This window comes from Macaca mulatta, chromosome 3 (genome assembly GCF_049350105.2).
Source record: "Macaca mulatta isolate MMU2019108-1 chromosome 3, T2T-MMU8v2.0, whole genome shotgun sequence".
NCBI classification, from domain to species: domain Eukaryota; kingdom Metazoa; phylum Chordata; class Mammalia; order Primates; family Cercopithecidae; genus Macaca; species Macaca mulatta.
In genome coordinates, this window is record NC_133408.1 from 51,688,403 (window position 1) to 51,712,876 (window position 24,474).

Here is a 24,474-nt window from a genome sequence, read left to right on the forward strand (position 1 = left end):
TTTTTTATATTTTTAGTAGAGACGGGGTTTCACAGTGTTAGCCAGGATGGTCTCTATCTCCTGACCTCGTGATCTGCCCGCCTCGGCCTCCCAAAGTGCTGGGATTACAGGCGTGAGCCACCGCGGCCATAGTTTTCTTTTTCCTGTAATAAATATACATAGCAGTTTACCATTTCAACCTCCCCACCACCCCCCCCAATCCTGGCTGGAGTGCAGCGACACAATCATGGCTCAGTATAACTTCAAACTAGCCCGGCTAGTGCTTTTTTTTTTTTTTTGAGATGGAGTCTCGCTGTGTCGCCCAGGCTGGAGTGTGGTGGCCGGATCTCAGCTCACTGCAAGCTCGGCCTCCCAGGTTTACGCCATTCTCCTGCCTCAGCCTCCCAAGTAGCTGGGACTACAGGCGCCCGCCACCTCGCCCGGCTAGTTTTTTGTATTTTTTTTAGTAGAGATGGGGTTTCACCGTGTTAGCCAGGATGGTCTTGATCTCCTGACCTCGTGATCCGCCCGTCTGGGCCTCCCAAAGTGCTGGGATTACAGGCTTAAGCCACCGCGCCCGGCCTTTTTTTTTTTTTTTGAGACGGAGGCTTGCTCTGTCGCACAGGCTGGAGTGCAGTGGCGTTATTTTGGCTCACTGCAACCTCTGCCTTCCGGGTGCATGCGATTCTCCTTCCTCAGCCTCCTGAGTAGCTGGGATTACAGGCACCTGCTATCACACTTGGCTAATTTTTTTGTATTTTTAGTAGAGGCGGGGTTCCATCATGTTGGCTAGGCTGGTTTCGAACTCGTGACCTCAAGTGATCCACCTGCTTTGGCCTCACAAAGTGCTAGGATTATAGGCTTGAGCCACCCTGCCCCGCCCCAGCTAGTTTTTTTGTTTTGTTTTGTTTTGTAGACTGGGGTCTTCCTTTGTTGCCTAAGCTGGTCTTGAAGTAGCCTCAAGGGATACTCCCGTGTTGACCTCGTAAAGTGCTGGGATTGCAAACATGAGCCACCACACCCAGCCTCAACCATTTTTAAGTATACCGTTTAGTGGCATGGAATACCTTCATAGTGTTGTGTAACCATTGCCACTATCTAGTTCCAGAACCTTTTCATAATCCAAACAGAAACTCGATACCCATTCAACAACTCAATTCCTTTCCCAGTTTTAACCTCATAAACATTTTGGCTATTTCTGTTACATCTGTCTTCCCTACTTTTGGGTGGAGGTGTGGGCTAGGATAATTTAAGGCTAATCCTAGCCACCTATCATTCTAAAATAGTTTTTATTTATTTTTTTAATTTTAATCCTCATCTTTGTGTTGGTAAATATATTACATACCTCAGAGCAATTTTTTTTTTCAAATTTTATGACTACCGTAGTAGATATATCTTATATAGTTTTCTTTGTTTCTTTTTTTTTTTTTCTGAGACAGTTTTGCTCTTGGTGCCCAGGCTGGAGTGCAATGGCGCGATCTCGGCTCAACAACCTCCGCCTCCTGGGTTCAAGGGATTCTCCTGCCTCAGCCTCCCGAGTAACTGGGATTACATGCATGCGCCATCACGCCCGGCAAATTTTGTATTTTTAGCAGAGACAGGGTTTCTCCATGTTGGTCAGGCTGGTCTCGAACTCCTGACCTCAGGTGATCTGCCTACCTCAGCGTCCCAAAGTGCTGGGATTATAGGCGTGAGCCACCGAGCCCAGCGTTTTTTTTTTTGTTTTGTTTTGTTTTTTTTTTTTTTTTTTTTTTTGAGATGGAGTCTCACTCTGCCTCCCAGGCTGGAGTGCAGTGGCGCAATCTCAGCTCACTGCAGCCTCCGCCTCCCCCATCCCCCGCCCCTCCAAACTGGGTTCAAGCAATTCTCCCCCCTCAGCCTCCCGAGTAGCTGGGATTACAGGTGCCTGCCACCGTGCCCAGCTAATTTTTGTATTATTAGTAGAGATGGAGTTTCACCATGTTGGCCGGCCAGGTTGGTCTTGAACTCCTGCCCTCGTGATCCACCTGCCTCAGCCTCTCAAAGTGCTGGGATTACAGGCGCGTGAGCCACCACACCCAGCCTCTTACATGCTTTTCATACTTGAGTATGTTTCTAACAGATAAGGGCTTAAGTTTTTTTTTTGTTTGTTTTTTCTTTAACCAACAGTTTTTCCAGTACCCAGTGTTCAGTTTTTCCCAGTTTTTGCAAAGATGACTTTGTATAGTTGGATTGTTTGAATATGCAAAACTTTACAGAAAAATGTAGAAAATTTAAAACATGAACCAAAGCATAATATAGTGACCTGTTCTGTATACCCATTAGCTACTACTCTTTGTTTTTAAGTGACCGCTCTTCTCTATACTGTTACGGTTTATAATAGGTAGTATAAATGGTATTTATCAAATAAAGGCTTGACCTTTGAGAGCTTAACCATTTTTGATGATTGTCAAAATCCCAAACGTTACCTGTTTGTAGATACGGGGTTTTGCCATGTTCCCCACGCTGGTCTCAAACTCCTGAGCTCAAGTGATCTCCCTACCTTGGCCTCCCAAAGTGCCAGGAGTGCAGGTGTGAGCTGTGGCGTCTGCCCAGTCATTTTCTTTGGTTTACGCTACTTTACCCTCCTGAGCCTTACTTTCCCCAAATGAGAGCTAGAAACTCCTCTGTTGGGAGGATTAAATGAGACGTGTCTCATAAGTTGGAGGAATGGTCTTGCCCTGTTGCCCACTTGACAAGCGATTCTCCCGCCTCAGCCTCCCAAAGTGCTGGAACTACAGGCCAGAGCCACATGCCTGTGCCCAGCCTTGAGCACTCGACTTTCTGTTGCATCTACTTACTGGATCACATCCCTACCCTCATAACATCTACTCTTTACATTGGCTTCTTTTTATAGTTACCCTCTCAGTCTCCTTTGACACCTACAGATCTTTTCTGTCTCATCCTAAGGGTTCAGTATTGGCCCCATCTGCCATCTGGAAGTGGAGTCCCGCTTCTGTTGCTCTCTGCTGTGCTGTATATCCTGGCTCCCAATTGCTCCACCCCGGAGAGACTGTTCTCATTGCTGTCTCCTGGATTTTTTGCAGTCCTTTGCTTGTGATGTAGTTTCTCCTTTCCAAGTTATCAGCTCCTTGAGGGCAGAAACTGGGTCTTAAGTTTGTGCCTTCTCTACACCCTCTCCACCCTTCGTAGACACGCAGATATGTGGTTGATTTGAGTAAGGAAAAGTGATTCGCCTGTCAAGGATTTTAGTCACACTTGGAGCTGAGAGTGGGATTTCCTAAATTACTGAGGCTGTAATTGATTACATTAATCTTTCATGATCAATAGACTGTCCCTAATGGGCAGTAGAAAGGACACTGCTCAGTAGTGGCAGGGAGTTTGCAGCACAGACCTTGACTTCAGGTGTCCTGAATTGGCACGCTCTGCTGATCTGTTCCTTTTCTACACACACTCCTGCCAGCCCAGTGTAGCCTCAAGCCTGTCGGTCTACCCAGGAGCATGGTAGAATTGTTAAACCTTTATATAGCAATTGGTACTTATGAAATGTTTTTATGGTCAGTTTTAAACTTTATAAAATCAATATTTGAAAAATAATAGACAAGAAAACGTAGGTACAGAGGTAATTTGGCAGAGGCCCTCCATCAAGCTAGCTAAGGTGTCAGGCGCATCTGTTCTCCCGTGTTGTTACTGATGTGTAGGAAGGTGCTGAATTTCACGAAGCACAGCTTGTTTGTTTAGATAGTAATCCCCCAAACTTTTTTTTTTTTTTTTTTGAGACGGAGTCTCGCTCTGTCGCCCAGGCTGGAGTGCAGTGGCCAGATCTCAGCTCACTGCAAGCTCCGCCTCCCGGGTTCACGCCATTCTCCGGCCTCAGCCTCCCGAGTAGCTGGGACTACAGGCGCCCGCCACCTCGCCTGGCTAGTTTTTTGTATTTCTTAATAGAGACGGGGTTTCACCGTGTTAGCCAGGATGGTTTCGATCTCCTGACCTCGTGATCCGCCCGTCTCGGCCTCCCAAAGTGCTGGGATTACAGGCTTGAGCCACCGCGCCTGGCCTGTCCCCCAAACTTGAATCTCGTGAAATGCGTCAGACATTTTAGCTCAGCATTTTCTGACATTTGATTTTTGTAAATGAATTGGTGGGTAACAGATCTGTGTCATCCTATGTGATGGACACCCTGGGGTTTGTGTCTCAAGTGACTGTCACACAGTGGACACTTCATCCGTGCTAGCTTGAGTGAAGTCTGCCTCCATGGCCCAGCCCCGCTGCCCCCTAGTGATTTGATTGAATGGGATGAAAAGGTAAAAAGTGCCGAAGACCTGGAGAAGGGACTACATCAGGTAGGGTATGGGAATATTTAGGACTGTTTTGGTAATTATTGGAAAGTCTAGGGTATTAAGCCACTGGTGGTTTTGTGAGGCACGAGTGAGTTGAGCAATTTGGTGGGCTTTGGTGTATCTTTGCTCCAGAATTATATCACCAGTTAGCTGTTAGGTGCTGCCATTTGGTAATATGCTAATTTTTCAAAAATGGATTGCCCCAAACTAGATTTCTCTATCTTTTCCAAAGCCAGAGCCACCTTCCTATCCTAGTGCATTTGTAGCAGTGCCCCATCATCTTAATGGCATTCACGTGGGCTTCCGATGCTCAGTCAGGGGTCAAGTCTGGCCTGATCTCAGTTCCACCGTTCCTCTACTCTGTAAGTTCAAGCACAATTAGCAAGCCTTCGCACCTCCATTTTCCTTACTCAGCAACTATATCAAACACTGAGAGTTTTTCATCTCTCTTCATCCTCACCCTCCTTTTTAGTTTTTATGTATATGTTACACATTTATACACAGAAACATACCTGCATATATACGCGTGTTTTATATGCCCCACACAGCTGTGAGCTGCTTACATACCAAGCAGTCTTTAACATCATTACACGTTGCTAGATGTTTAAAGTTGAGTAACGAATTTAAAGTTTTTTTTTTTAACATTCACCCTCTGTTTTCATGGTTTTCAACACGTTTATACTGTGTCTTGTTTTTCATTTGTTTGTGTTTTGTTGTTGTTGTTGTTGTTGTTGAGATGGAGTCTGGCTCTGTAGCCCAGGCTGGAGTGCAGTGACACAGTCTCAGCTCACTGCAAGCTCCACCTCAGCCTCTGAAGTAGCTTGGGATTACAAGTGTGTGCCACCACACCCAGCTAATTTTTGTATTTTTTGTAGAGACAGAGTTTCACCATGTTGGCCAGGCTGGTCTTGAACTTCTGGCATCAGGTGTTCCGTCCACCTTGACCTCCCAAAGTGCTGAGATTACAGGCATGAACCATCGCGCCTGGCTTTTTTTTTTTTTTTCTTTTTTTTTCTATAGGAGACAGTCTCTCTCTGTCACCCAGGCTGGAGTGCAGTGGCGCCATCACAGGTCACTGCAGCAACGGCCTCCTGGGCTTAGGTGATCCTCCCATCTCAGCCTCCCAGGTAGCTTGGGACTTACAAGTGTGGACCATCACTCCCAGCTAATTTTTTGTATTTTTTATAGGGATGGGGTCTTACTGTGTTGCCCTGGCTGGTCTTGAACTGCTTACCTTAAGTGATCCTCCCGCCTCAGCCTCCCAAACTGTTGGGATTACAGGCATGAGCCACTGGGCCCGACCTTATACTGTAACTCATGTATTTATTATCCAGTCCTAAATAGTGTCTTATTGAAAATATTTTAGGATATATAGTTTTGGAGATACCAGCGATAAAGTACTATTGGGGAAGGTTATTGAAATGCAAAATAAGTCACATTTACTAGACCCAGAAAAATGGGAGAAGTGGGCAAGTAGGATGCAATTCACTTGTAAACCTGTTTTCTGGTGGTCTTAGAACAGAACGTGGAACTTCCTATTGGAAAGTACCAGAATTGTGAATTCGGAAACTTAAAATTTTTTTTTTTTACCATCTAAGAATCATCACAGCTTGGTTGACCCTTCTACTTTAGAAACATGCTTTACTAAATAGTGTTTGTCTGCAAGACACCTGGAAGTTCTTCAGGAAGAAGTGGAATTTCCGTTGTGTTTCTAGCAGTATGTAGATGAAAGACCCAGTTGCTCTCTGAGATGTGTGTTAATATTTCCCCTGCAAAGAGGATGACTTTGAGCAGGTCTTTGGTTGTCGTGAAGGATCTCATTTATTCGAACGCATTTCCCGTTTAGAAAAAAAACCTGCAGCTGGCTGCCAGCAAATATCCTTGGAGCAGACAGGAAATGGATTAAATGTCTGTTTCAAAAAAAAATCACCCCCTTAATTTTTTTTTCCTCCTGAGTTTTCCAAACGTTTTATTTTGAAAATTTTCAAGTCTACAGTAAGGTTGAAATAATGGTACAATTAGATGATGCTGGCGAATGCAGAAGTGACTATTCTGCCCTGTTTGCGAAATCATTGCTGTATACCTGCACACATGCCCTTTATGCTGACCTGCTTGAAAACAAATATTGGCTGTCTTGGCTTTTCACTCCTAACGACTTTAAGTCTCTCCTAGGGCATTCCCATGGCAATATCATTTTGATACAATCATCTAGTTATACTATATTCTGATTTCTTTCTTTCTTTCTTTTCTTTCTTTTCTTTCTTTCTTCCTTTCTTCCTTTCTTCCTTTCCTTTCTTTCCTTTCTTTCCTTTCTTTCCTTTCTTTCTTTCTTTCCTTTCTTCCTTTCCTTTCCTTTTCTTTTTTTATTTTCTTTCCTTCTTTTTGAGATGGAGTTTCGCTGTTGTTGCCCAGGCTGGAGTGCAATGGCGCAATTTTGGCTCACGGCAACCTCCGCCTCTCAAGTTCAAGCGATTCTCCTGCCTCAGTCTCCCAAGTAACTGGGATTACAGGCATGCGCCACCACACGCAGCTAATTTTGTATTTTCAGTAGAGTTGGGGTTTTACCATGTTAGGCTGATCTTGAACTCCTGACCTCAAGTGATCCACCTCAGCCTCCCAAAGTGCTGTGTTAGGATTAACTCAATTTTACAAATAAAATAAAGCTTAGAGAAGTTGAATAACTTCTCAGGGTCATATGCTAGTACGTGACAGAGGCTGGATTTAAACCAATACCTATGCAGAGTAAACAACGCTTGATACAGCTGAGGAGATGACATTGAGGTTGAAATGGATTGGTAATGCACGCCATGTATTTGAGAACCCTGTGAAGTATTGCATGAGAGTGTTATGTACATGAGTACTTGCTTTGTAACATCTAAAATTTTTATTAGGACATTCTTAAGCCCATAATCAGGCAAAATAAATAAATAAATTATTTATTTATTTATTTGAGACGGAGTCTCACTCTGTCGCCCGAGCTGAAGTGCAGTGACATGATCTTGGCTCACTGCAAGCCCCGCGTCCCAGGTTCAAGCTATAGGAGAAATAATTCTATTATGTGTGAATGTGTTAAACTTAAGCAACTTCAGTAATCCTTCATCTCAGTACAGCGTTACCTCTAGACTGTCCATTTTTGTATTTCTTAGCACCACGGTGTGTGAAGGAGGGTATTTGCTTAGGTTTTAGGACATAAATACTGCAGATACAGATTCTGAGTGACTAGGAGAGAAGCAGTTGTCTTAGGAAGGTATGTTATGTTTGGGTAGGGCATGGTGGCTCACATCTGTAATCCCAGCACTTTGGGAGGCTGAGGCAGGCAGATCACCTGAGGTCAGGAGTTTGAGACCAGCCTGGCCAACATGGTGAAACCCCGTCTCTACTAAAAATACACAAATTAGCCAGGTGTGGTGGCGCATGCCTGTAATCTCAGCTATTCAGGAGGCTGAGACAGGAGAATCTCTTGAACCCGGGGAGCAGAGGTTGCAGTGAGCCGAGATAACTGCAGCCTGGGCAACAGAGTGACAGTCTATCTCAAAAAAATTTTCTTTTCCTTTTTTTTTCTTTCTCTGGCCATTCTCTATAACATAGTCTTTTTTCTTTTTTTTTTTATTTGAGGCAGAGTCTCACTGTGTTGCCAGGCTGGAGTGCAGTGGCATGATCTCAGCTCACTGCAACTGCTCTACCCCCGGTTCAAGCGATTCTCTTGCTTCCACCTCCCAAGTAGCTGGGACTACAGGCGTGCACCACCATGCCCAGCTAATTTTTGTATTTTAGTAGAGATGGGGTTTCACCATGTTAGCTTGGATGGTCTTGATCTCCTGACCTTGGGATCTGCCTGCCTCAGCCTCCCAAACTGCTGGGATTACAGGCGTAGCCCTCACACCCGGCTATAACAGTCTTAAGGTGCATTCGAGCAGAGTGCCTCACTTGGGGTGTTGCGTTGATGGCATAGCTCAGCAGAAGACCACTTTACTTGTTTTGCTTGTTCCACTCTGGGCACACTTGAATCCTGTTTGTCTCCCCTCATAGGTCCCGCGGCAGTGCTGGTGGCCATGGTTCCCGTAGCCAGAAGGAGTTGCCCACAGAGCCCCCCTACACAGCCTACGTAGGAAATCTACCTTTTAATACGGTTCAGGGCGACATAGATGCTATCTTTAAGGATCTCAGCATAAGGAGTATACGGCTAGTCAGAGACAAAGACACAGATAAATTTAAAGGTGAGTTTGGAGGGTTCTTATTGCATATTACTGTAAGGGGTAGGGGAGGATGGGAAGGGGTTCTAAATAAAAATAGATTTGTGAGCCAGAGGCTCCAATCAGGAAAGTATTTTAAGCATTTGCCTGGTCTACGTAGTTGAAAGAAACATAACTCTTCAACTCATAGCTCTTCAGTTCACTTAGGGGAAAATGTTTTGTACACAGTGTAGTTCGTAGAAATACATGGCGTATGCCCAGGTTTGTGAGCCTGACCTCTACAGCAGTCCTGTCTGCCAGTAAAGGAGTTCCCCAGGAGAGAGAGGAATAGCGCTGAGGACTCTTAGGCACATTTCTCCTGGAATGACTCGTAGATTTTTCTTGGTAGTTATCCTGTCATCCAGTTGTCATAAAACCCAGAAGAAAAGGAGCCAGTGCTGTCAGTGTGCATTTGTAAATTTGGAGAGTGTGCTTGGGAGGACTGGCTGAGATTTCAGATGTGATGTCTATAGGTTGTGTGTCTGTAGGGTGTGGGAGCAAAGAGCAGGAAGAAGGGATCTGAGCAGCAGTCTCCTGCCTGCAGGGCTTCCTGAAGGAAGTGTGCCTGCTTTGTAAGTGCACAATGCTAGATCCCAGGATGTTTGGCCCGCATAATCCACCCAAAAGCACATCTGTGACAAGTATGAGGTAACTTATGGCCGGGAGCTGTGCCAGCAGTCGAGAAGGCCTTGCTGACCTGGGTGGTTTTGTGTGTCGGTGGCATTCTTAATCTTTTTGACTTGAGAATCTGAAGCCACATATAGTGTGTAATCAAACAGTGAAAGCAAACATGTTAGTTACATTTGTGAAAGTGAGCTCCACCAGTTTGCTTGCTAGCAAGCATTAGGAATTAAACTTTGGGTAGGAGTGTGTGGGTGAGCCTAGCCTTTGGGCTGGTTCAGTCGCTGCAGTCTTTGGAGTTTGGCTCATAGAGGACCATCTTCACTTGAGCAGCTCTAGAAGATGAGGTCCATGATAGGGCGTCTGTTGCCTCTGTGAAGTTGGGGATAGTTTTCTCCATTATTCTCAATACTGAATCCACTTAGGGAGGAAAGCTGGGGGACATCCCTCCAGCCAAGGCAGTATTTTTTTTTTTTTGAGACGGAGTTTCGCTGTTGTTGCCCAGGCTGGAGTGCAATGGCACGATCTCGGCTCACCGCAACCTCCGCCTCCCAGGTTCAAGAGATTCTCCTGCCTCTGCCTCCCTAGTAGCTGGGATTATAGGCATGTGCCACCACGCCCGGCTAATTTTTTATTTTTAATACAGACGGGGTTTCTCCATGTTCGTCAGGCGGGTCTCGAACTCCCGACCTCAGGTGATCTGCCCGCCTCAGCCTCCCGAAGTGCTGGAATTACAGGCATGAGCCACTGTGCCTGGCCTCCAAGGCAGTATGTGGTTCACACACAGTTGGTAAACAGGGAAAGTCTGGACTCAGGCCTTCAAAGCACTTGCAGTCTAGTGGGCTTCAAAGGTGAAGTGTGACCTGGACAACGACTGACGGTGCCCACACTCCGAGACCCCTGTCACCCTCGCTGAGCCTAGGGTAACTTTACAGGTAGCGGTTGCAGATTCTCTCAATGTTACCTGGACTCGTCAAGCAACAACTAACCAAACTCTCCATAGAGGCACATCAATCGTAGGGTCCAAGAGATCACCCGAGTCACCTTCAACCAAATGCTCCTGCATCCCTACACCCAACTGCCAACCTCAGACCCTGACTACACCCCCTAACAGCGGGAAGCAGCCAGACAGACCACGGTGCCCTAAATTCTTATAATCAATAAGAGGTTGGACTGTTTGGGTGAGGGGGAAGGGACAAGATGGAGGAAGGTGAACAAGATGGAGCAGTCCCTGTTGTTTCCGGGTTCTTCATCACAGATTTTCCCACGCCCGGGAAAGAACCAAATCAACTGAGCATGCACAGAGTGCCGTCAAGCCGGGGACACCGAAATTCAAGAAGCCACTCCTACACACTCGCCCCAAACTCCTCCCCTTCCAGCTCCCAGGCATAAAAGCCCGCTGGCGGCAGCGTGACTTCTTCGGCCCCTGCATTCGTGGACCGGAGAACATCACCTGAGAGCGCGGGCGCGAGTTCCCTGGCCCCCCACACCTGAGGACCAGAGAACCTCGCCCGAGAGTGTGTGCATATTTGCAATAAAAAGACTGCCACTTTCTTACGTAAAAAAAAAAAAAAAAAAAGTGAAGTGTGATTAATAAGTTATTATACAGGGCGAGGATGCTGGGGGAGAGGGCATGCAGCGTGCAGTGCCAGCATCTGGGGAGTAATGAACTGGATTGAGACTGCAGACAGCAAGGAAGGGGCAATGTCAGACCCCTGGCATCAGGGACACAGGTTGTCAGTAACATGTACTTGGACCTAGGCCATCTGTCTTTTAATTAACATTCAGAGAAGAATGCCCTGGTTGCCAAGGATGTGTTTTCAGCCTTGTGAAGCAAATTTGATATCAACTACCTGAGTAGTAAGTTAAATCGGCACTTTAAGCCTCTTTCTTCAAAGCATTTTGGGTACCAAATTTGAAATCTATGAAACCTCATCCTCACTTAGATTAAATAGTCATTCAGGAGTCAGAAGAGCTCTGCAAATGGCCTGAGAAAGGTTTGAATATTATGGTTAAAATATGCAAGAAGAAAGCTTTCTAGAAATGCAGCTGCTATTTCAGTGCATGTTCAGTTAGCATTTTCTGACTGATAGAATAGAATTGAGAGGGAGGAATGCCAGTCAGGTTCTATCTGCTGATAGTAAAGTGTGCTTCTTCAGGCTCTCCTAGTCTGCCAGCATCTAGACAACAGATTGGTAGTTGTGATGTGGAGAAATAGTATGAATAGATCTTCCCACATCTATAACCCAGAATTACTTGAGGAAATCGGGGTTTTTTCTTTTCCAGGATTCTGCTATGTAGAATTCGATGAAGTGGATTCCCTTAAGGAAGCCTTGACATACGATGGTGCAGTAAGTATCCTCAGGTTTTCTCTGTCAGAACAGTTGAGATTCTCTTCTTTGCCAATACTTACACTATTTTCCCCTTATCATTAGCTGTTGGGCGATCGGTCACTTCGTGTGGACATTGCAGAAGGCAGAAAACAAGACAAAGGTGGCTTTGGATTCAGAAAAGGAGGACCAGATGACAGAGGTGATTAGTTCTTCTAAGCTGAACATAAAGACTTACAGTATGCCTACCAGTTCCAGCTCGTTGCTAGTAGAACTCGATTATCTCATTATAATCCTATAATCGATATGATAGGTTCTTGTGAGCTTTTAAAAGTTTGCGTAAAATCCTAGAAAGAACGGCTGATGCTTCTGCAAGCCTGGTTTTTGTTTTGTTTTGGTTTGGTTTTTTTCTGTTGGAAGCAAAAACTCTTAAAATGATTTCACTGAACCTTCCACTACATGAGTTGTATGTCTTCCAAATGAATTTTTCCATGTTTGCGCAGCAAGGTAATGACACGACCTCAACTTTATCTTTTTTGTGTATCCTCAGGAATGGGTAGCTCTCGAGAATCTAGAGGTGGATGGGATTCCCGGGATGACTTCAATTCTGGTATCAGTATTTAAAGCATCACCACTTAATTTTTCCTAGGGGCCTTGCTGCTGCTCTCTGTTTCTTGTGAGTAGTTCGCCTGGCCGGACTACTTATTTAGTTGCTTTAACAAACAACTCTCCTGCAAGGTGCCCAGGCATGCAAGTAAGCCTCTGTGAGAGCCTGTGGGGGCAGGACTTGAAGGCTCCACACTGTGGGCAGGTGAGCCCCACGCACGTTGTGTGGTCACCTTTGTTAGCCTGCAGCTCCTGGGTCCTCGATCTCACTCAGCAGTCTTTCTCAGACTCTAGCCCAGGGAAACTCCTCTGTGGTTTTGTGTATGGCACCAAGAGAAGTACTGTTCCTTCTAGAAAACATAGGATAGAGGTTTGGGCTCTTACATGGTAAAAGGTCGTCCTGATGGCCTATTTTTTTCTTGGAGGATTGTGGGGAGGTCCAGTCCCTTCATGGTGGACATGATCCACGTCGCCGTTCTCTCTCTCAGGCAACCCGGGCAGACCAGCTGGTGTTGTAGCATAAAGCGTCAGTCCGCGCGCCAGGCGTCTGCTCTGCAGGGTGATTTTCAGCATTTTCTTCATCCCTACTTTCTGTTTTTTAATTACAAAAGGATAAATTTTTTAAATATATATATATGATAAAAACTTCAGTCATAACACAGAAAGGTAGGAAAAGAGAAATAAATTTGTTTTCTTTACCACAAACTTGGGATGTGCTCTCATACTGTGCTGTATAGAATGTCAGCACCGTCCCCCAGTCAAAACAAAACTGGTGTAAAGTAATGGGTAAGTATGGGAGGGACTGGTGCACGCTGTCTTGTGAGTCTGAGATTTTTAAAAACTCAGCTTTGGCTAAACAGGTGACTATCTGTTGAATAATACAGTTCTTAAAAGTCTGTAGCCAGTCAGAAATGAGCTTATTCATAAAAGTGCAGTATGGTGGAGTCAGTCTGTAATTTTATGTATAAGCTGGTCTCTAACTGAAACGTGCAGCAGCTGTCTTCTCAGAGCCAACCAGCAGCTCCGGGCACGGCCTTTCCCTGCCAGTTTGGTATTCCAGGTACTATAGACGTTGCCCACATACTAACGTCTTTCTACCCTTGGCTTAGCCTGGCCACTGGCGCTCAAGCAGAGACACAGCAAACACGGCCATGGCCTTGCTGCCACCAGTTCCAGTGGGAACTGCAGTGTTTTGGTGACATCTCAAACCTGATGTGGGCTCACTCGATGGAGTAATGGCTAATTTGATACTTTATACGTTATTTGTGAGAGTAGATATTTTTTACTTTTTAATAGGATGGTGCTGTTTTTTTTAGTGAAACGTGCTCATTGTGAAAAACAAAACAGAGCAACAGAAAAGTACAAAGAAAGCAAAAACATTTCACCATCAGAAATAGCCAGTGTTAAACTAAGCTTTGTAAAGAAAACTCCGAAGATTCTCAGGAATATTTTGCTTCCTAGAAACCCACCAACAGATGTGATGAGAGATCCTTGTTCATGGCAGACCTCTGCTTTCCTGCTTAATTTCCCACTGCTTAGTTCCTAGGCGATTTTGAAATGAGACTTTCACTTACTTTCACTTGCTGTTAATGCACACCGATATTTGTCTCTGCTGGGCTCTTGTGCACCATCACGCACCTGGACACACAAGTAGCAGTTGTGTTCATCTGCTTCACCAGAGTGGTGTGAGCTGATTTGTTTTCATGCTGGACATTGATGATGGAAATCATTTAATCTCATAGTAAAGGGTGTAAACTTTGTACTCACGTGGAAGGGTACACTTCACAGTTTAGTTTGGGGGAAGCGTGAAGTTAAATGTTGGAATACTGACTAGGCTTATTCACTGAACTATGTCATGTGGTGGGTAAAAGACTGTAAAGGACCTTATACTCGACTGTATGCCTCCCAGTGTATTTCCCCTAAAGCAGTGCAGCTATTGGTCCACATCTGTTTAGACTTGTTTTCATTACTTGGTTTGTCAAAATTGATGTTATTTAACTCAGTCTCTGAACTGGGTGTGAGATCCCCGATTGGTTTCCAAAACCCTTGCCACCTTTAAAGAATAGAAATCGGCCCCACCGGGGGGGTGATGCAGTCGGTGCTCGTCCTTGGAGGTGGTTCTGTGGAGTTGCTAGAACACTGAATGAGGCACTGTGGCACTGCTCCTGTGCGCCTCGGATCACATTTTCGTCAGCTGATCATATCTAACATTGCTTTATATGACTTTTTTTTTTTTTTGAGACCGAGGCTCACTCTGTTGCCCAGGCTGGAGTGCAGTGGCGTGATTTCGGTTCACTGCAAGCTCCGCCTCCCGGGTTCAAGCTATTCTCCTGCCTCAGCCTCCCAAGTAGTTGGGACTACAGGCACCCACCACCAAGCCCAGCTAATTTTTATATTTTAAATAGAAACGGGGTCTCTCCATGTTGGTCAGGCTGGTCTCAAACTCCCGACCTCAGGTGATCTGCCCACCTTGGCCTCCCAAAGTGCTGGGATTACAGACATGAGCCACCGCGCCCGGCCTATGTGACCTTCATTTTAAAGACGCCTCATTTAATGTTAGTGTTGATTTATTTAGTAGTGTTAACATTGAACTCAGGGCCAGCTATAGTAAATAGTCTGTGATGCCATCATTTCAGCCTGTTAGAAAGCTTGTCCCACGCCGGTTTTGTCTGTAAGGCACCTCACAGCCAGCCTGCACTTAGGAACAGCAGACGGCACTTCACACTGCACCTGGGGCCACTTTAGACAGCGATGTCACCGGAAAAAACCCAACACTCATGAAAAGACTTGACGGTTAAGAACTGAAACAAGCAGAGCGTTGTCTTTTTCTGCCTCAGCTGGGATCGTCGCATCTGTGCAGGTCCAGGACTGATTGCAGAAATGCCGCTGGTATCCAGCTTGGGATTAAACATGAATTTTAGCAACTGGGTGGGTTTGCAAATATGGAATCTGTGGATAATGAGGATGACTGTATAGTGCATACCATGGGCTCTGAGCGTTCTTCTCAAAGAGGAGCTCCCTGAAAGCTTGGAGCCTTGGCACCACACTTGCAGAGTAGCAGCAGCCACCCCTGAGTGTGCAACCAACAGCAGCAAGCTCATTTGTTTAATTACGGTTTAACTTCTTTTTGCCAGTTTTTTTTTTTTTTTTTTCCCCTTGAAACAGAGTCTCACTTCATCACCCAGGCTGGAGTGTAATGGCGCGATCTCGACTCACTGTGCCCTCCACCTTCTGGGTTCGAGTGATTCTCCTGCCTCAGCCTCCTGAGTAGCTGGAACCCCAGGCATGCACCACAATGTCTAGCTAATTTTTGTGTTTTTGTAAGGACTGAGTCTCCCTGTGTTGCTGAGTCTGGTCCTGAACTCCTGTACTCAAGTGATCCTCCCACTCGGCCTCCCACAGTGCTGAGATTACAGTCGTGAACCACTCTTTTTACTAAATTTTAACCTCAGTAGTTATACAGTTAAAAGTTTAGATTTCACTTAAGTACAAGCCTAAAGGCCCCTTTGCTCCTACACACCAGTGAGAATTCCAGCATTTCTAAATGAGATGCAGTTTACTTCTGCCAAGGGCCCACTTAGCAGGCACACAAATGAATGGGGAAAGAACGCTTTGCCCCCGAGGAGGCGCTGGTGGGGGTGAGGCCCTGTGCTCTCTGCTCATGCCCCTCTGTAGGACATGGCCAATTATGGGGATAACTGCTTTGTTTACCACACGGGTGCTTTGCTTGTAGAATGGCCCACACCTGAAATGCAGCCAAAACAGGAAAATGGAGACTTTGTATTTTTATTTTGTCTTCATATAGCTTTTTCTTGTGATTTTTGTGTTCTAAGTTGTAAATACTTCTAAATTTCAGGTTTGTCTTTTAAAATAACTGTATGGATTTATATTAGAAAATAGGATTCAACCTGCTTTGAGGCTTTCTTGTTTTGCTTTAAGCCATATTAAAATACAGTTTTGTGGTATTAATATTTTTCTAGTTTTCCTGCAGGCTGAGCATGTAAACAGCTCATTTGTTTGCTCTCCTAAGATCCTGATTCCTTTTGCTTTGGGAAGTCTGTTAGCACTGCCAGTACTCCACATTGGTATTTGGACCCATTTTTAACACACTTTATTTTGGAGATACTTCAGATACTGGACAAACTAAAGAATTTAAAATTAAACTCAAACAATTCCCAGAACATTATTCTATAAGCAGCTTGGAGACGATAGTTTGAAAAGTATTTCAATGTCCTGTTTCTTCCTCAGGCTTCAGGGATGACTTCTTAGGGGGCAGGGGAGGTAGTCGCCCAGGTGACCGGCGAACAGGCCCCCCCATGGGCAGCCGCTTCAGAGATGGCCCTCCCCTCCGCGGATCCAACATGGATTTCCGAGAACCCACAGAAGGTACGGGCTCGTGTGTCAGTGGAGGGCATCTTGTCCTGATGGGATCATCAGGTTCACACCCCATGGGGACTTGGCATTCCTGTGGCACACACTCCACGTTCACAGAGTTGTCGGCATAATAGATCCCCGCGTTCTCTAGAATAGCAAGTTCACTTTGGTCATTAGAGTGTCTGCTGATGGGGTAGCAGGCCAGGTGAATTTTAGAAAGTGGGCTGGGTTGCTGGCAGCAACATCAGCGTGGTCGTTTTGCTGGATGTGGAATGGGATCCACACTCTGACGAACTCTGCTTTTTCTCCTCCAGAGGAAAGAGCACAGAGACCACGACTCCAGCTTAAACCTCGAACAGTCGCGACTCCCCTCAATCAAGTAGCCAATCCCAACTCTGCTATCTTCGGGGGTGCCAGACCTAGAGAGGAAGTCGTTCAAAAGGAGCAAGAATGAGCCTGCGGCTGGGAGGGAATGGGGCGTGGGCGGTTAGAGCAGGACCACAGCCTGGTGAGTCCCCGGGCAGCCGTCCTGCAGCCGCCACTCCCGCACCTGCCATTGGCCTCCTCACAGCGGAAACACAGCTTGTGAGTGCATGTCAGCTGTTAACAAGTGGTTTTTAGTACATTCTGGGCTTTGCTGTATCTATCTAGTGCCTGTTTGTGCGTTTTTTTCTTTCTTCCGCTGCTTCCCCATTTTCCTTCTGTCCTTTTCCTCCTGCTCCTTGTTTTCCCAGCAGCACATGGGGTTCCTTGGAGGAGCGGAGGTGGCCGCCGTCAGCGGGGGGCGTTTGGGCTGCGGTGCTGCGTCATTTTTCTCCTTTGCTTTCTCATTTTACTTTAGACAGTGGCCCAACTCCAGGCGTTTCCTTTCATTTCCTCAGTGCTTCTCTTCTCACCTGCATGTTGAGTTCTGTATTGCTGGGGCTTCCAACAAAAACCGGAGTCACTGACAGGGAACGGCAGGGACCTTGTTGGTATCTGGCTGTGATGGATAAAGAGAATCGGAGGCACCTTGTTTTCACAACTAGGATAAAAGTATCTGCAAGGTCCTTTCCATTCCTATTTGGAGGGAGTCCTGGCTCCATGGCCCCCTCCCCAGTGAACTGTCCAAGCAGATAGGCTCACACGAGAAACAGACTGAAAGTGGGGGCCATAGTAGAGCGGTATGGAGTCCACGGAGAAGATACAGTGAATGCTTGCATGCATTCACACGTGTTTGTTACTGCTCTTTTGAGGCGGTGGTCCAGCTAGTTCACTCCTTTCACCGGGCGCGGTCAAGGCTCCCCTCTCTGGCAGGGTGCAGCGAACGGCCAGCTGGGTTCTTTTCTGCTGGGCCAAGGCGCTTTGGGGGTGGAGGGGGTGGTGCTGGCGCTGCGCTGGGCTGACTGCAGCGCTGACGCGGCGTTTCCCCCCATCCCTGTTGCCTGTGTGTTTGTGTTGATCTGTTCCTAGTATAGGCAACATAATGAGATACTGTGCTTCCCACCTCCCCTTCAGTTCAGAGCCAAAATGGGTCTAGAATCTGGCACTTTACTCATTTCCTTTGATTAAATTAAATTGTACTATGCAGAGCTGTCAGGAACCTTCTGATAGCCGTAGAGGACTGCAGCTGTCTAGGTCTGTGGCCACATCTTGGGGACACACTGGATTGTTCCCATGTGCAGAGTTCAGCACTTACCTGGGAGTGCTAGGGGTTAGGCTTTTGAGCTTGAACGTCTGTGTGTGAACAGATGAAAAATCCTTCAGTACCCAAGTCCCAATCTGTCCTATGGGGAGCAGTTTGGGGGCGGCGGGCAGCAGGAGCCTGGGAAAGAGGCCCTCGCCAGGTGATGGCCGGGCCAGGGTGGCCTGGGGCGCCCAGAGGAGTGTGCTTAGTAGTTGGTCACCAGCTGTCACCCTTGGCTTTTCCTACTGTGTCTTTGTTAAAAGGCCTCAGCAATCCACAGAACTCACTCTCTCCTTCCTTCCACCTGTCAGCTTCTCTGCTTCCAAGATAAGAACCATTTGTGTAACACCAATACTCAACTTCAGAAAGACATGCATTATGTGGTTGCAATCAACCCCGATGCTTTCAGATGACCTACTTACATCTTCAGTGTGGATAAGATAAAGAACAAAACAAATGCATCTAAACCTCTGGGCAATCCAGTTGACTTTTAAATGTAAGAATGGAATTCCAAACACTTAACACATTCAGCTATATGACAGAAAGTAAATCTATGGATATGGTATTTTGTGAATGATCTTTTAAATAAAAGAAAACCTTACGTAATATTTAATGCTTGCCTTTATTTTTGAGTTCTTTTTAGCTGCTCATGGAATGTAACAATTTTAAATTTGGGAAGCCCCACTGAAATGGAAGAGTCTACTGTAATTTTAATTCTGGGATGAGTGAAGTTATTTTAAAAGCTGGTGATGATTAGAAATAGGATGCCAGTTTTTTCCCCTCACTTGCTAAAAATGTCCTTTTTCCAACCAGGCAGAAACCTTGAAAGTCTGGCTGTTATTGGTTAGGTAAAGGAGCATCATTTTTTTTTCCCAAGATGGAAGAAATCAAGCATTTACACAACATGTGGCTTTCTTTTAACAACTGCTTGTAAACGAGATGTTAGGTGCCCCTCATGGCTAGGAGGGCTGCTGCTTCCTGACAAGCAGATCCTGATTCTGGGGAGGTGCTCCTGTACTTTTGCCGTTGGGTAGTGTTAAAATTGACTTAGTAGGCCGGGCGCGGTGGCTCAAGCCTGTAATCCCAGCACTTTGGGAGGACGAGACGGGCGGATCACGAGGTCAGGAGATCGAGACCATCCTGGCTAACATGGTGAAACCCCATCTCTACTAAAAAATACAAAAAACTAGCCGGGCGAAGTGGCGGGCACCTGTGGTCCCAGCTACTGGGGAGGCTGAGGCAGGAGAATGGCGTGAACCCGGGAGGCGGAGCTTGCAGTGAGCTGAGATCCGGCCACTGCACTCCAGCCTGGGCGACAGAGCCAGACTCAGTCTCAAAAAAAAAAAAAAAAAAAAAAATTGACTTAGTAGACAAGAGCTGAGTGGGCAAGGTGCGGGGCGGGCATGGGTGCATGTTTGGCAAAGCCCTTGCTGGCTTGGGAAGGGCCTGGCCAAGGCAGACCTTGCCTACCTTGAGGTAGGAGCATTGTCCAGTAATGGAGGGCCCTGGACCACGACTCAATTTTAGTAAGGTGAGCAGGTGCTGTTCAGGTGGGGGCCTAGAGTAACTCTCCTGCCTCAACTGCTTCCTACCCAAGAGTAGGTGGTAGAGAGGACCGGTATTTCAGAGACAGGGTCTCCCTCTGTCACCCAGACAGGAGTGCAGTGGCACAGTCATAGCTCACTGCAGCCTCAACCTCCCCAGCCTCCTGAGTAGCTGGTACTAATACCCCACCAATTTTTTTTTTTTTTTTTTTTTTGAGGTGGATTCTTGCTCTGTCGCCCAGGTTGGAGTACAGTGGTGTGATCTCAGCTCACTGCAAGCTCCGCCTCCCTGGTTCACGCCATTCTCCTGCCTCAGCCTCCCAAGTAGCTGGGACTACAGGCACCCACCACCACACCTGGCTATTTTTTTGTATTTACTAGTAGAGACGGGGTTTCACCATGTTAGCCAGGATAGTCTCAATCTCCTGACCTTGTGATCCGCCCGTCTTGGCCTCCCAAAGTGCTGGGATTATGGGCATGAGCCACCGCGCCCGGCAGCCGCACCAATTTTTTTCAGTTCTTTGTAGAGATGGAGGGGGGTCTTGAACTATTGGCCTAAGCCTCCTCCTGCCATGGCCTCCCAAAGTGCTGGGATTACAGGTGTGAACCACCACTGCTGGTGGAAGAAAGAAGTCTGGGTCTCCTATCGTGATTCATGATGTCTTGCCTCTTCGTGGATGTCTTAGCAGGCGCCAGAGTGGGAGGTGTGCACTTGAGTAGAAGGGCAGGATTGTTATCTGGCATCCACTTTGAATTTTTTTTTTTTTTTTTCCAGACAGAGTCCCGCTTAGTCGCCCAGGCTGGAGTGCAGTGGCGCGATCTCGGCTCACTGCAAGCTCCGCCTCCCGGGTTCACGCCATTCTCCTGCCTCAGCCTCCCGAGTAGCTGGGACTACAGGCGCCCGCCGCCTCGCCCGGCTAATTTTTTGCATTTTTAGTAGAGACGGGGTTTCACAGTGTTAGCCAGGATGGTCTCGATCTCCTGACCTTGTGATCCGCCCGCCTCGGCCTCCCAAAGTGCTGGGATTACAGGCGTGAGCCACCGCGCCCGGCCCACTTTTAATTTTTTTTGAGACAGAGTCTCTCTGTCATCCAAGCTGGAGTGCAGTGGCGCGACCTTGGCTCACTGCAGCCTCTGCCTCACGGACGGGTTCAAGTGATCCTCCTGTCTCAGCCTCCCAAGTGTCAGGGACTATAGGCACCCACCACCATGCCCAGCTAATTTTTGTATAGTAGAGATGGGGTTTCACTGTGTTGACCAGGCTGTTCTCAAAGTCCTAACCTTAAGTGATGCACTCACCTCAGTCTCCCAAAATGCTAGTATTACAAGCGCAAGCCACCATTCCTGGCCCTGACATCTATTTTCAGTTGGTGATTTCTAGGGAATAGCCTGGTTTTCTCAATGAAGGACATTACTTAACGGAGATTAAGTCTAGAACAAGAAGAGCTGATTAACCTGGAACATGGGTTGACCTCGCCTGTAGGGTGGTGAAACGTCCTAAAACCTGAAGGAAGACTGCCCAGGGAGCAGGTTCCTGGGGCCAGGCTCACTGGGCTTCTCTCAAGTCGGACCCTGGCCACATCTGGATGTTTTAAGATGTTATTTTATTTTGTATTTATTTTTCTTTGAGACAGAGTCATGCTCTGCCACCCAGGCTGGAGTGCAGTGGTGTGATCTCAGCTCACTGCAACCTCCACCTCTTGGGTTCAAGTGATCCTCCCACCTCAGCCTCCCTAGTAGTGGGGACTACAGGCGCATGCCACCACGCCCAGCTAATTTTTGTGTTTTTAGTAGAGATGGGGTTTCACCATGTTGGCCAGGCTGGTCTCGAATTCCTGACCTCAGGTGATCCACCTGCCTCAGCCTCCCAAAGTGCTGGGATTACAGGCGTGAGCCACCATACCTGGCCTATTTCAATTTTTGTGGAGGTTTCACCATGTTGCCCAGACTGGTCTCAAACTCCTAAGCTCAAGCGATCTTCCTACCTTGGCCTCCCAAAGTGCTAGGATTACAGGCATGAGCTACCACGCCAGGCCAATGTTGAGATGTTTTAAGTCATTTTCTCATTTGTGAGGTTGAAGGACTCAAACACTTCCAGTCTTGAGTTTTCCTGGGCTGGGTGCGGTGGCTCACACCTGTAATCCCAACACTTTGGGAGGCCGAGGTGGGCCAATCATGAGGTGAGAAGATCAAGACCATCCTGGCCAATATGGTGAAACCCTGTCTCTACTAATAATACAAAAATTAACCTGGTGTGATGGCGCACATATGTAGTCGCAGCTACTGGGGAGGCTGAGGCAGGAGAATCGCGTGAACCCAGGAGGCAGAGGTTGCAGTGAGCCGAGATCGTGCCATTGCACTCCAGCCTGGGCAACAGAGCAAGACGGTCTTTTTCTTTTTTTGGGGGGGGGGGGGCGGGGGGACAGTCTCACTCTGTCACTCACCCAGGCTGGAGTGCAGTGATGCAATATCAGCTCACTGCAACTTCCGCCTCCCGGGTTCAAGCTATTCTGCCTCAGCCTTCCGAGTAGCTGAGACTACAGGTGCATGATGCCACACCCAGCTCATTTTTTGTTTTTTAGTAGAGGCGGGGTTTCACCATGTTGCCCAGGCTGGTCTTGAACTCCTGACCTCAGGTGATCGGCCTGCCTCGGCCTCGAAAAGTGCTAGGATTACAGGCGTGAGCCACCATGCCTGGCCACTGGACAGTCTTCAAAAAAGTTGGCTGGGCGCGGTGGCTCACGCCTGTAATCCCAGCACTTTGGGAGGCCGAGGCGGGTGGATCACGAGGTCAGGAGATCGAGACCATCCTGGCTAACACAGTGAAACCCTGTCTCTACTAAAAATACAAAAAAAATTAGCCGGGCGTGGTGGCGGGTGCCTGTAGTCCCAGCTACTCGGGAGGCTGAGGCAGGAGAATGGCGTGAACCCAGAAGGCAGAGCTTGCAGTGAGCCAAGACTGTGTCACTGCACTCCAGCCTGGGCAACAGAGTAAGACTGTCTCAAAAAAAAAAATCTTCCCTTTTCATGTTTTGGTCATGACAGAACACAAATAATGAATACTATGTACTTAAAATTATAACCTACTCACCTCTTCCCCATCTGTAAACACACTGTAACTCCATAAAATACCAAATATACAAACCAAAGCACATTATTTCACTCTGGCAGGCTCTTCAGTACTCGGTTTGGACACTGCAGATAACCTGTACGCTGTTCTTTCCTTCACTGTGGGAGACGAGGTAAATGGCTGAGCTTGTCCTTCTAATCAGGATTGGAACAGGGGAGGTCAGAGGAGCATTTCAGGTAGTCCCGAAATTCTTTAAATTGCACCTAGATTCCTTGGAATTGGTAGAAGTCTTTCTAATGCATGATACTCTGTTTGAAGTTAAGAATATGCTCACCAGAGGCTTGGCGAGGTGACTCATGCCTGTAATCCCAGCACTTTGGGAGGCTGAGGCGGATGGATCACTTGAGGTCAGCGGTTCGAGACCAGCCTGGCCAACATGACAAAACCCCATCTTTACTAAAAATATAAAAATGAGCCGGGCGTGGTGGCTTGCAGTTCCAGCTACTAGGGAGTCTGAGGCAGGAGAATGAATCACTTGAACTCAGGAGGCAGAGGCTGTGGTGAGCCGGGATTCTAAGAATACAAAATGTTAGCCAGGTGTGGTGGCGGGCGCCTATAGTCCCAGCTACTCAGGAGGCTGAGGCAGGAGAATCACTTGAACCCGGGAGGCAGAGACTGCAGTGAGCTGAGATAGTGCCACTGCACTCCAGCCTGGGCAACAAGATCGAAACTCTGTCTCAAAAAAAAAAAAAAATGAATAAGTGATTAAGACCTACTATTTCGGCTGGGCGCGGTGGCTCAAGCCTGTAATCCCAGCACTTTGTGAGGCCGAGACGGGCGGATCACGAGGTCAGGAGATCGAGACCAGCCTGGCTAACACTGTGAAACCCCGTCTCTACTAAAAAAATACAAAAAACTAGCCGGGCGAGGTGGCGGGCGCCTGTAGTCCCAACTACTCGGGAGGCTGAGGCAGGAGAATGGCGTAGACCTGGGAGGCGGAGCTTGCAGTGAGCTGAGATCCGGCCACTGCACTCCAGCCTGGGTGACAGAGCGAGACTCCATCTCAAAAAAAAAAAAAAAAAAAAACACCTACTATTTCATAGCACAACAGGGTGACTATAGGCAATCATATCTTAATTGTATATTTAAAAAATAATGTAATTGGATTGTTTGTAACTGGGAATGGATGCCCATTCTCCATAATGAGCCTATTTCATATTACATGCCTGTATCAAAACATTACATGTAGTCCATAAATGTATACATCTACTATGCACACACACACACACAAATTTCTTGTTTTTGAGACACAGTCTGCTCTGGAGTGTTATGGTGCAATCTCGGCTCACTGCAACCTCCACCTCCCAGGTTCAAGTGATTCCCCTGCCTCAGCCTCCTGAGTAACTAGGATTACAGGCGCCCGCCACCACGCCCGGCTAATTTTTGTGTTTTTAGTAGACTCAAGGTTTCACTAAGTTGGGAGGCCAAGGTGGGAAGATGGCTTGAGGTCAGGAGTTTAAGACCAGCTTGGGCCTAGCCTAAATTTTTTTTAAAAAACGGTGATAAACGGTGAAACCCAGTCTCTACTAAAAAATACAAAAAACTAGCCGGGCGAGGTGGCGGGCGCCTGTAGTCCCAGCTACTCGGGAGGCTGAGGCAGGAGAATGGCGTGAACCCGGGAGGTGGAGCTTGCAGTGAGCCGAGATCCGGCCACTGCACTCCAGCCTGGGCGA

General features: G+C 47.1%; 1 protein-coding gene, 1 long non-coding RNA gene and 1 other non-coding gene across 4 annotated transcripts in view; all 3 read left to right on the forward strand.

Moving 5' to 3' along the window:
* The window catches only part of LOC144339755 (uncharacterized), a 5,751-nt gene extending 3,997 nt beyond the window's left edge, over positions 1-1,754 (forward strand). Inside the window, exon 2 of the long non-coding RNA XR_013415130.1 lies at positions 1,601-1,754. This is a non-coding gene — a long non-coding RNA (uncharacterized LOC144339755). The remainder of the gene's footprint in view (positions 1-1,600) is intronic.
* The window catches only part of EIF4H (eukaryotic translation initiation factor 4H), a 26,518-nt gene extending 7,783 nt beyond the window's left edge, over positions 1-18,735 (forward strand). The window contains exons 2-7 of one of the 2 annotated variants that reach the window (XM_015133336.3): positions 8,328-8,515; positions 11,438-11,502; positions 11,587-11,683; positions 12,032-12,091; positions 16,336-16,473; positions 16,776-18,735. In XM_015133336.3, the coding sequence (XP_014988822.1) occupies positions 8,328-8,515; positions 11,438-11,502; positions 11,587-11,683; positions 12,032-12,091; positions 16,336-16,473; positions 16,776-16,915 (688 nt within the window). In that variant the 3' untranslated portion in view covers positions 16,916-18,735. 2 annotated transcript variants of the gene reach the window in all.
* On the forward strand, positions 12,986-13,082 carry MIR590 (microRNA mir-590). The gene has a single exon (NR_032633.1). It is a non-coding gene; the product is annotated as a microRNA mir-590 (primary transcript).
* Positions 18,736-24,474: the final 5,739 nt, after the last annotated feature.